Genomic DNA, 12,276 nt, shown 5'->3' with positions numbered 1-12,276 from the left:
AAGCAAGCAGTCTCACTAGCAGTTTGTGTATCAAGTGTGTTTGATGTGGGACATGATAAAATAATTTGTGAAACTGTTAAAATACCAAATGATATTAACAAAATATTCCTTGGGGGTGATCTGTATGGATTTAATCCTCTAGAAGGGGACTAAGTTGGTGAAAGAAGGATTTTACTAGGACAACTAGGGAATAACTATGATATCCCTAACACATGGATTTTTAAGGTCAAAAACCACTCAGAAAAAACTAAATATTACCATGAACCACTAACTACCTCAAAGTTAAGGCATCACAAGGTACCTTGGAGAAGGGAGCCAATAGCTTAGTTTTTTTGATATTGAATTGCCTTGATTGACATTGATCTGCAGCTCATGGATGGGTCTTAGTGAGTTGAGGAGAAGGTGTGGTGAGCGGATATAATGGGAGTGAAAGATTTGGTTGTCGAGAGAAGACGTTGACGTGTAGCGCGGGAAGGGTGAAGGTAAAGTGTGGAAAATGAACTCACAAGGTACATGGATGAAGATATGAATATATGAGAGAATATATGAAGAAGAGAGAAAATGAGAGGAGAGATGGAGATTATGGGGTTGAGACAAAGGTGTGTGGTCACAATAGTTAGTAAGATAATGGAGGAGGATAAGTATGGAAGAAAGGAAGACGAGATGCCACAATAGTCGCTACCATTGCCATTATCACCAGAGAATCACTCTTGTCTAATAAAATTTTAAACATTACAGTAACCTTTACTTCTAAAATAGTTTCTCAATTAAATAGTGATGAGCAAGGGATGTCTCCTCAGGGAACGAATATTAGGGAAAGAGCTCTCTCTATCGGGTGGATTTTGCGGAGGTGAAAAGAGTTACTTATAGCATACGAGGTAGTGAATGGGTGAAGATAGTCATAACGATAGAAGTAGTAGTGATTTGAGAAGATGAAATGAGTAATTGATTCAGTAATAAGTTGTGTCAATCGGGCCAGAGATAAAGGTTAAGAAGGCATGAAACGTCACATTAGACGAGATGGGAGTGAATGATAAGAGGTATCCAATTTAGGGTTTTATGAATTTGGGTTTATAATGTAGGAGTATAGGAAGAAGATATGGGATCGTGATGGCGACGGTGGTAGTGATGTGGATTCAAGGATGTGATGATGGAGGTAGTGAAAATAAGGTAGGATGAAGATAAAAATGGGAGACATAGTAATATATGTTTTATTAATTGAAGATATAAAAATGGGAGACATAAAAATGGGGTGAGTAACAAGATCATAAAAGTGTGTTGGAGACGTGAAATGAACGATAAGATAGGGAGGATAATGGATGAGGATAGAGTGATGGTGATGAATGAAGATAAGAGTTGAACTACCTAAGTGTGTTCAAGAGCAACCGATTTAAGGCAAGAGGCTAACCTTAGATCCCTATGTTCCACCTGGATCAAGGTGTCTTCCTGATGCAGATCAACCTATTCACTTTTCTATTGACCCTCTCCAAACATAGAGACATCAAGACACCCTTCATGGCCCTTCAAAACTTCACTTTCTTTCAATATGTATCTCTAGGAGGAAGTGAATGTAAAGATATTTATTATAAAGATATGGAGCTCAATAAGATCCAACCATACGTATGGATAGAGGATCGGTAGATATCAAAACGAGATATCAAGACGAGAAGCTGGACAACTCCTACTTGTTGGTTTAAACAAAAGATTCCTCTATCCTTGTCCTCGTCAGCATCGTCACATTGTTTGGTTATGGTGTTATCTCATCCTAGGATTTAATATGATCATTGGTTCACATTCAGTGTCATCATCTGCGATCGATAATGCCCATTGCATTAGGAGTCACCCCTGGGAAAGAGCTTAAATAGCAGATAACGAAAAATATTATTTAATTACACTATCAAATGACTAGAACACTACATTTTACTTTTATTCCAATAAAAGATTAAAACATGCACACTACGTGTACACCCGGGAGATTGATGGAAATATATGTGACTGACAACCCAATCACACATTTCACATCTCGTTCCATGGTCATTAATACAACATATTCATTATAGTGCACACGCGATGCTTATAATGAAGTCCATGAATACATGATCAGACTTGGTGAATTATGATGAGATCATAATATGGAGATCACTAGTCTTTAAGCATGTGTTCAAAATATTTCTATTCAAAGGATACACGAGAAGGACATCGAAGTATGTGGATAGAATCGCACTATCTAGCCTCACTCATATGATGAGTATGGCCGGTCCCGTAGCCATTATTGTGGAGACACTATGGATAGATAATGGGTGATCTTTAGTGGAAAGAGTTCACTGAATTGATCCATACGAATCCCTAAATGGTATTATACCAAACTGTCAATCAGGTTGAATCATGTCACAATTGTGTAAGTGGTCCTTAGACCTGAGACACCAAAGATGTCTTGTGAATGGACGGTTGTACTTTGACTATGACTAACGAGTCTCTAATCATGGAATTCTAAACAGTCTTAGTTCGGGTACATCAAGAAGTTCACGAAGATGATTGAGTGATCAAGATGAGATCGCCCACCCTCGGTATAAGAGGTGATAGCTCAAAGAAGACGATGCGATGAAGTCCTTGGCCAAGGTAGCGAATTATCGGAGAAGAGTTCTTCGATGATTTTCAAATGCATCATTACTAACTCAAATGACTGATTAGGGTTTGACAGTTGACCATACCCTCAGTTGTCCAAGGAGCGTCAAGTGGATGAGGGACTATACGTTCATGGTAACCGATGACGAACAGATTCCATGAGTGAGTCGATACACACTCCTTTGTATCTTCTAGGACACGAGGTCTAGCTTGGCACCCCACGTGTTGAAGTCTCGACCTATCGATTGGGTTAAATCGATCCGACATTAATTAATCTACATGATGATATAGTTAATTAATTTGGAAGGAATAAAGGTTATTGAGCCACTAGAGTGGTTAACTAGACTGATACATTGGCCTAGAGGGTCACACGCAAATGGTCTTATGGACGTCGGAAGATATACTTAAGTTTTGGGGGGTTTTATGAAAAATACCCACTTAATATAAATAGGGGAAGGTCATGAACAAAATTCACCCAGGCCATAACTATTCAGGGGCCTTTCCCCTTCTTCTCCCTTCTCCCCACACCTCCGCTCCATGCCCAATGCGATCAAAACAGCGTAATGACGATGATGGAGGTAGAACGGGGCTCATCAACGAGAAGGAGGAGAATTGACGTGCCGAGGATCGCGTGGATACGTCCAGAGGCTGCACACTTGAGCAGCTCGACTCGTCTCACTCCGGGATCCAAGAAATCACAAATGCAATTCGTGCGAAGGTACTTCGTTTTATGATTTTATTAATGTCATTTGATTTTGCAAATGTCTTCCATTGCGGAGTATTTTGACCTATTCATTCATATCAAGGCCTCTAAAACCCAACAGATCTTCCATATTAATTATTTTGCCTTTTTATTTTCTCTTTCTTTTCTTCCTTTTTTTGGCTTTTTGTCTCCTTCCTAGGTGCACATGGCACGAAAAATGACATGCGCATGCGGAAAACAAAGCAGCACAGAATCTGGAGCGATTGGAATCTTCAACGTGCACGGAAAATGACAACGATGATGAGGAGAGAGAAAAAATATCAATGGCTAGGATTCCTTCAACTTCAAACGGCCATAACTTTTGATCTACAACTCCGATTTAGCTAAAATTTTCAGCGTTGCTTCATCTCCCCCTCCTCTTTTTATATCCGTTTCTCTGATCTGTAAATAGAGGCCTAGATCATTGTAAAATTCATCTTGAACTTGCTTCCTACTTTTGTGAGCTGATTGAAAGATAGTGAGTTTTTAGATCCATTAAGAGTGTTCTTGGTGTCCTGAGTGTGTGGGAAGAAGCATTAAAGAAGAGGGGTAGCTTATCAGCACTCGTAAATCACCGTGATCCTGGCAAAACCTAAGGATCTAAGATAAGTATCTTCGTCTTATGTTGTCTCTTTTTGGTCACCATAGTTAACATAATTAGGGTTTATACTCGTACTTGCACTCTCATTTTACTTTATTTTCTCGTCTTTTCATCCTCGCCACCTTACCACTTCACATCAAATCACTATCGCCATTCATACCATCATCCATCATCATGTCCGTCACGCGCACTTACTCTTCTCTTTAAGTTAAATTAACTTATAACTTACGTATTTTTAATCGATATCACTAGCTCACGTATGTTGGATGTTCATGAGAATAAAACCTTTATCAGGTAAGTTTATTTTTAATGATTTATCAACATTTTGAATTTAATGAGTAATTAATCCTTCTTGATGCAGGTTATTAGAGTAAATAAAAGAATAATAGTATTTGATTTTATAAATAATAATATTTTATCAATGTAAAATTAGCTTATATATGTAGGTTTGTTTGGGTTTTGAACCCAAGACCTCTCAAGAGTTTGCTTTAAAAAGGAGGGCCTTTGACCATTCCTCCTACTTTATCTTTTTGATATAAAAGAAACAATTATATATATAATACCTTTTTCGGCCCATTAGGGAAAAGTGACTATAAAAGCATCTTTTTTGGAAAACGTGCTCACTTTTTGGGCGCCCACTCTCTCTCCAAAAGTTTGTGCTCACCTTGAGATCTGAGATCTGTTCTTGTTGGAGGGTTTCAAGCTTCAAGAAATTGGGGCTTTGGTGGTGGTTTGATGCAACATTCATTCTTGGGAATCTGCATTCATAAAAACTGGTGAGATCTTTTCATACTAAGTGCTCTTGATTTTTTTATTCAATCCAGATAATCTTCTTGAGAATATAATAATACTTCCAACTTGTGATCTATATCTAGGATCAAAATTCTGATATTAGTAATTCAGTTTAGACATCACTCATTTTATAATTCTTGATTCTTCAATCTTTAGTTCAAAATTGAATATTCAAATAGATTTTCCTATTCTGAAATCTGAAATTAGGCAATTCTAATTTGACTCTTGATTCTTTAATCTGAAATTCAGAAGTGGGTATTTGAATTTTTGGTGGATCACTAATCTGAAATTTGAAATTGATTTTTTCTATTTTTAACCCAGAAACCTTATAATTGAAAGTAGAAATTGATTTCCTAATTTGATTCAACAATTCTTGATTCAATATCTTGACGACTGAGTTGATTATACAGATTTAATGATCGGCTATCTTTTCTGAAATACACCTTGTTAAATTGACTTTGTAATAATCGATTGGTTATTAATCATTAATTTTATCCATATCAAATTTGCTTGCCTACATCAAGTTAGTGCATTCATATAATTTGATCATAACACATAATTTGATTTGGTATTACCTATTAGTTGAATTTAATCATTTCATATCAATTCAATTAATCTGGTTGTGACAGTACTCTTCAACTGATTTTATTTGTACTTGTTAATCCAGTTTAATCATAAATTTGATTGAAAATTGATCATACTTGTTTGGTCATTGATTTGATAATAATTCATCTCATTTGGTGTACCTAATTTTGATTTGATCACATCTGATTAATTGATTAATACATCAATCATAACCTTGATTGGCATCAACCAACATTATTTTTCTCTCATAAAGTAAATTGAAATCAATTACATCTATTACTCTAAATTGATCTCATTTAATTCTAAAGATTGATTTCAATTGATAATAGTTGATGTTATCACTGATTTAATCATAGCTGATCATATCCAATATATCTAGTTGGTTTGATCACTTTGTGATCAAAATTTGATCAATCAGTAAAATTGACTTGACTTTGACTTTCTCAATTACTTTTGATTATTCATAACTGATCGAATACGATTAACACAATTGAATTAAATTGAGATTGTTATTTGATTTAGTTTGATCACACTGAGCTTAGAAGCTTTGGCTTGTATTGTTGAATTGAATTTGAATTTCCTTCAGATTTCATTCTACTATTCTGATTTGATTGAAATTGATTATTCAGATTCAAGATTTGATCCATATTACATTAGATAATATCAAACTGAACTTGCTTTTAAGTGACTTATCATTCTGATACTCTCAAGTTGATAGTATAGTGTTTTATGATAAATCTAGTTAGAAATATATTTGGACTGAAATTGGTGAACATTGGAAGTTAGTGTGTTGACCAAGGGTCAACTAGGGAAGCTAGGTCTTTGTTCTATTGCAGGTAGGTGGTCACCGAGGCTGAGAAGATTAGCTTGGGTCAGGACAAGGAGGGTTGACGTTAGGAGCTCCGTGGTGGTGTGGAGTAGGCGTCTTTAGTTTTTCCTATTCTTGACTTAAGTGTAATTGTAAGGCGAGAGTGACGCTCACCCCGCATATAGTGAATTGTGGTTTTTATAGGACTTTCACTGGGCCTTTGAGCCTGTGACTGTCCTGAGATCTAGACGATCTCCCGCGGCTGCATTACGGGCACTTGTGCCCCCAAGCAGGGTAAAAGATTGTGTTAAGATGAGAAGAGTGGTTGAGAGACAATATTAAACAAGGAATCTTAAAAAGAGAATTAGATAACATAAATACAAAAGTAGACTAATTCACCCCCCTCTTAGTCTTCAACGTACTCGAATCTTGTTTTCATCAATCCTCTCGTTGACATCACTAGTATAAGTAAGTAACTCCTTAATCATTGTTCCCTGTGGAGACGATATGTACTCATCACTGACCAAGTATTTTTAAGTACAGTAAGATAAATTTTTGTTGACTAATCTCAATCACCAACGACAAATTTTAACCCTAAAATTAAGACTATCAAGGGGTCTTTCCCTTCTTCTCCCTTCTCCCCATGACTTCTCTCTACTCTTGATGCAATCGGGATGGTGTAACGACAATGATGGAGGTAGAACGGGGCTCGTCAACGAGAAGGAGATTCGACGTGCAGAGGACCGCATGGATACGACTAGAGGCTGCAGGTCGACTCGTGTCACTCGGGATCTAAAGAAATCACGGATGAGATCCGTGCACAGGTTCTTCGTTTCATGATTTTTATTGATGCTGTACAATTTTGCTAAAGTCTTCTATTGCCAATCGTTTTTAAATATTCATACAGATCTAAGCCTCTCGAACCCAACAGTACCATGTGTCGAGTGACACATCAACGCAATCGTCATTGTTGACTAGTCAGCACAAATAAAAAAATTCAAAACTTTAAAAGTTGGGTCTAGGTCCATGTGTTACATTTATTGCAAAAAATGCACCCCTTTTTTATTGGACCACATCACCCTATGTTAGAAAAAGTAAAGATAAAATAGTTAGCACTTAATGTCATTATGGCGTTGCTATTAGCGATGCCATAACGGTTTAGGTAAATGATTGACTCATGCAAATCATTAACATGGTTTAATGGTTCGCTGTTGCCAATCATTATCCTTAACCGTGGTTGACCACTATTTGTTGATCGACAACATGTTGCCTCTCAAAAATAGAGTTGCTTAAGGTATTCTTAAATTCATATCAAATTAAATAAAAGCCCAAAAATTATCAATAAATATGTATTTAGACTTAGAAAAATTATATCTTAACAAATTTAATGCCAAAAAATAATGCAAAATTATATTCTGAATAAAAAAATAATATTCTTTCAGAGTTTGAATGCTCCTAACTGGTCAATCATAGGCCACAAAACTTGGGACAAACCATGATTTGGCCTCAGAAGTTAAAAAGGATTTAAGCATTTGTGATGCCAATTTCTCTTCTTTACGAGCTTCTTTCAAGGTAACATGACAAGGTCATTATATTGGATTTATATCATCTTCATTACGATGGACCATTACATAAGCTAACATGCGTCAATGTAATTAAACATATTCCACAGGTTTAATATGAAACGAAAAGGAAAGGAACAAATATTTTCCACATAGATTAGCCACAGTGGCTAATGCTGAAATCCCAAAGTTTTTTTGCCAATTCAAGGTCTGCAGCTTTTGCACTTGGAGAGCCTAAGTTGCTGTTTTCGAAATATTTCCCAGTGACTCCCTGAACCTGGGGATGCAGCGCCACGTAGCACGTCGTGGCAGCACCCTGTTGGAATGAGAAGCTCAAAATTAACGTTATATCAAGTTTTCGAGCACTTCACCCCAACATTATAACAGAATTTTGAAGTGGCAAAATGAAATATAAATATTTTCCCAGAATAACTATAAAAAAATACTTTCTGAATAGGACTTTGAATGAAATTCAGATGCTTACCTGTTGAGTATTCTTAAGCGCCCACTTAAACACTGTCTGCGACAAAACTGAAACAGGAGATAAAACCACTCTTCAACACATACCCAATCAATGACACAATCCTATTCACGAAGGATACATTCAGGAAAAAGAATGACTACACAGCTTCTCGTAGAGTTGATCTGCATTCTACATTGTAATCCACTGACAGAGCAAACCAATTTTTTATGCATTACACTCATTCGATCAAACAATTAACAAAAATTTAAGGTATACACAAAGTCTTCGAACAAAAAAACAAAGGCGTCTCCATAGTTCACAGCTTATAACCTAAAAACACTCTAGTAGATCATCCTTTGAAACTGTTATCGAAGATAGCATTTTTCTCCTGTTTTTACGTCTTTACTCATGTAAGTATGTATGTACTCCTTTTTTATCGTTTCTCCTTGTAACAGCCAAACGCTGTATAAAATTAGGACTTTTGGTCCAATAGAATATTTATTTAATTTTCTCTTCTCTTCTGCTCTTCTGGTTCTCACCAGAAGCTCTACTCATGATGATCTAGCATGTCTCATCCTGTTTTGTGGAGGCTGGCTGCAAAGATCATATCTTTCTCTCCCTAGTTTGCTGTTCAACACTCTTTCAGTATCAAAAAGGAAAGTTGCGTGGTTCTAAAGAAACTATAGGCCAAAATATAGGATGTTCGCAAGAGAGAATTAAATGAATTAAGAAATCTAGGGAGGCTCATCTTACACTGTAAATGTGTATGGTATCTCAAAAGATTTGTCACAATTGACCCAGGATGCAACGAGTTGGCTGTTATTTTTGTCCCTTTTTCCTGCACGTACCAAAACTTTAGTCCCTAGACAATTTGTTGAAGAATCAACGATGACAGAGAACTGTCATTAGAGATGAAATCTAATTCTGAATATCGTCAAGATAAGAATAAATAACTTCATTTTTAAAAAATAAAATGAAAAGAACGGACCTTGAACTGCCTGGCGAGCTCATTAGCATGTAATATGTTAGCTAGCTTTGATTGGCCGTAAGCCTGTATGGAGTTATATCTGTATAATTCATTCAAGCGTATACTGTTGTCAGGGTGCATAACTTTAAATGTATAAAAATAAAAGGGGAAAAACATAATCAAAGAGTTTATACCCTGATGGATCGTTGATCCTATCAAAACGAATTCCTTCTCTGTATGTTAAGTTATGTCCCACGGATGAAACATTCACTATTCTTCCCTCAATATTAGAGTTCTGAGAAGTCCTTTCCATGTTTTCCAAGAGAAGATTCGTCAAAAGAAAGTGACCTGAAAATTTTTTCAAACACTGTCCTAGGTTAATGAATTTGAAGAATTGAAATCTCCAACGACAAGAGACTCATTATATGATTAATAATGAACAGGAGGTGATTTGAAACCAAAATAATTTTACTACTTTAGTGTAATTCTTCAGACGCAGTAACCACATAAATGACTGCAATTCTCATAAAATAACCGTGTCAGATCTGTAACCACATAAATGACTGCAATTCTCAGGAAGAAACAAAGTATGCGCCAAATTTTATCCACATAAAAATGCTGAGCACATTCTTACGCATTTCTTAACATGAGGCATGCAGTTCAATGAAAAACATGGGATTCTAACAATCGATTCTCCCAAATCACCAGAAAAGAATATTGTGTCTGAAGATTCCCTTGGACACATCGGCAAGAGTTCATCATCTAACTAGTTTTTCAAAAGCTGATGCCAAATCCTAGACCCAAAAGAGAGGTTGATATTGATAGGAAAGATACAAACCCGTGCATCAATTAACACGGTCATAATTAACTCTTAGTTTAGAATTCACAATACACAACAACAAGGATTAACAAAAAATGTAACAGAAAATTCAAGAGGAAAGGAGACTATGAAACAACAACATCAGTGCAGGTAATTTAGAAAAAAAATGGAATGCAAAACATAAATGTCAGACATTGCCTAATCTACAAATGGATTCCTCAGAGGCCAAAAGTTAAAGTCATCGATTGGAACAGAATTTTATACAGACCCATGTGGTTTGTTGCAAACTGCAATTCCAAACCGTCGGCCGAGAGCGAGAAGGGGCACATCATTATCCCTGCATTGTTACTTCAGGAAAAAAACATTTTTGACATTTAATACTTTGTTGGTAAGGCTGGAAAGAGACAACTAATTCACAATAATAGAGAGTGGTACAAATTCAAAGGTGTACATGAGAATGTTCAGAGGCAGATTCAACGAGCTGAACTCGGAGGCAAATTTTCTCACGGATGCAAACGACGAAAGATCGAGCTCCAAAACATCGACTTTAGCAGAAGGGGTCTCACTGAGAATTGATTCCTTGACTCTCGCCCCTGCAGATAAATTTCTCACTCCCATGACTACATGAACACCACGAAGCGCAAGAACTCTCGCTGTCTCTACGCCAATACCACTGGATGCACCTACCAAGAAGAAAATAGAATTACCTTGAAGATTAATTGTCCAAAAATGTCAAAAAGAGAGGCAGTTCACGAAACACCAGAGATAATTTAAAATTAAACTAGAGAACTTGATTTATAACCCATCAAATCTAGTTCATAGTGACAGAACTGTGATCACAACGGTAAGCCCTTTCTACCCGCCAAGAAGACGATGGAATTAACTTGACATTGATTGCCCACAAATATCAGCGAGAAGAGATGCAGTTCAGAAACACCAGAGGTAGTTGAAATCAAAGTAGAGAACTCGAAGTGTAACCCATCAAATCTAGTAACACAGATCAAATTCAGAGTGACAGATCTGTGACCACAGCAGTAAGACCGCTTCCACCCACCAAGAAGAAAACAGAATTTATTTAACTTTGATTACCCACAAATATATACGAGAAGAGATGCAGTTCAGAAATACCAGAGATAATTAAAAATCACAGTAGAGAACTCCAGATGTAACCCATCAAATATTGCAACACAGATCAAATTCAGAGTGACAGATCTGTGACTACTGCAGTAAGACCGCTTCCACCCACAAAGAAGAAATTAGAGTTAACTTAACATTGATTGCCCACAAATATCAACGAGAAGAGATGCAGTTCAGAAACACCAGAGATAATTAAAAATCAAAGTAGAGAACTCGATGTGTAACCCATCAAATATAGCAACACAGATCAAATTCAGAGTGACAAACCTGTGACGACCGCGGTAAGACCGCTTCCATCCAGTCCTTGCGTGACATCCTCCGCCGTGGAGTAGGAAGAGAAGCCAGAGGCCCCATTCCTGCCGAATGGCCACATACCCTTCTTCCCGCAGTCTCTCAACAACCCTTCCCTTCCCTCACACAAGGTAAACAGAAACAAGAAAACAGAGAAAATTTTATAAAGATTGAGTCTTTGTCCGGCGAGAGCCCATTCTCTTATGCGGACACGTTCCAGTCTATCATCCGTTCTCTTCAAGAAAGGTCAACCGATGACTGGAGGAAGATATTTTGACACTTATCAGTATTCAGTCATTAGTCCCAGATAGTGTTCTCCGGTCCCAATACCGGTACCGGATATCCGATACCGATATTTGTCTAGATGTCGAGATCCATCTCCGTCTCAGGGGGAAGGATGACGATATCGGATATCATGTGTGGATATCGGTTTTCGATATCCAACACCGATATTTTTATAAAAATATATTTCATACATTATTAAAGAGCGATTAGGTCAATCAACTTGCGGTAGAGGGTATTCAGAGCTTTTAATTTGTTGATTGCCGCTGTAATATATACAAGTCAAACTTTTTTTTCTTCCATATGGGATAACAGCAGGATTCCGAGATCAACAAACTCAAAATACTTTATCCCATATGGAAGATAAAAGAAATTTCGGCCTATATTTATTAGACGAAGTATTAATATCATAAATATATATTATATATAAGCCGATTATAATATAAAGAAAATCTATCAATATAATATTAATTCATTTAATATGTATACCTTGTCTAATATATACAGCACAGGATTTAAAATATCTTCCATGTGGGATAACAGGATTTGAATTTAATGTAAACTGTGAATCCTGTTATCCCATATGGAAGAAAATAAAAAT

General features: G+C 36.6%; 1 protein-coding gene across 2 annotated transcripts; it reads right to left on the bottom strand.

Annotated features, from left to right (window-relative positions):
* Positions 1-7,785: 7,785 nt before the first annotated feature.
* On the bottom strand, positions 7,786-11,570 carry LOC144700032 (short-chain dehydrogenase TIC 32, chloroplastic-like). 2 transcript variants are annotated; one of them, XM_078571406.1, is made up of 8 exons: positions 11,370-11,568; positions 10,417-10,648; positions 10,234-10,313; positions 9,340-9,493; positions 9,167-9,245; positions 8,932-9,016; positions 8,200-8,246; positions 7,786-8,031 (listed from the first exon to the last, which is right to left on the bottom strand). In XM_078571406.1, the coding sequence occupies exons 1-8, from the start codon at positions 11,473-11,475 to the stop codon at positions 7,873-7,875; spliced, it is 942 nt and encodes a 313-aa protein (XP_078427532.1). In that variant the 5' UTR covers positions 11,476-11,568; the 3' UTR covers positions 7,786-7,872. The 2 variants fall into 2 exon arrangements, with proteins under 2 accessions (XP_078427532.1, XP_078427533.1); XM_078571407.1 differs by lacking the exon at positions 10,234-10,313 and having other exon boundaries at positions 10,532-10,648; positions 11,370-11,570.
* Between the last annotated feature and the right edge of the window lie 706 nt (positions 11,571-12,276).

Source organism: Wolffia australiana, chromosome 2 (genome assembly GCF_029677425.1).
Source record: "Wolffia australiana isolate 7733 chromosome 2, ASM2967742v1".
Taxonomy (NCBI): Eukaryota; Viridiplantae; Streptophyta; class Magnoliopsida; order Alismatales; family Araceae; genus Wolffia; species Wolffia australiana.
The sequence above is the reverse complement of the archived record's forward strand: the minus strand, read 5'-3'. Positions and strand labels throughout refer to the sequence as shown.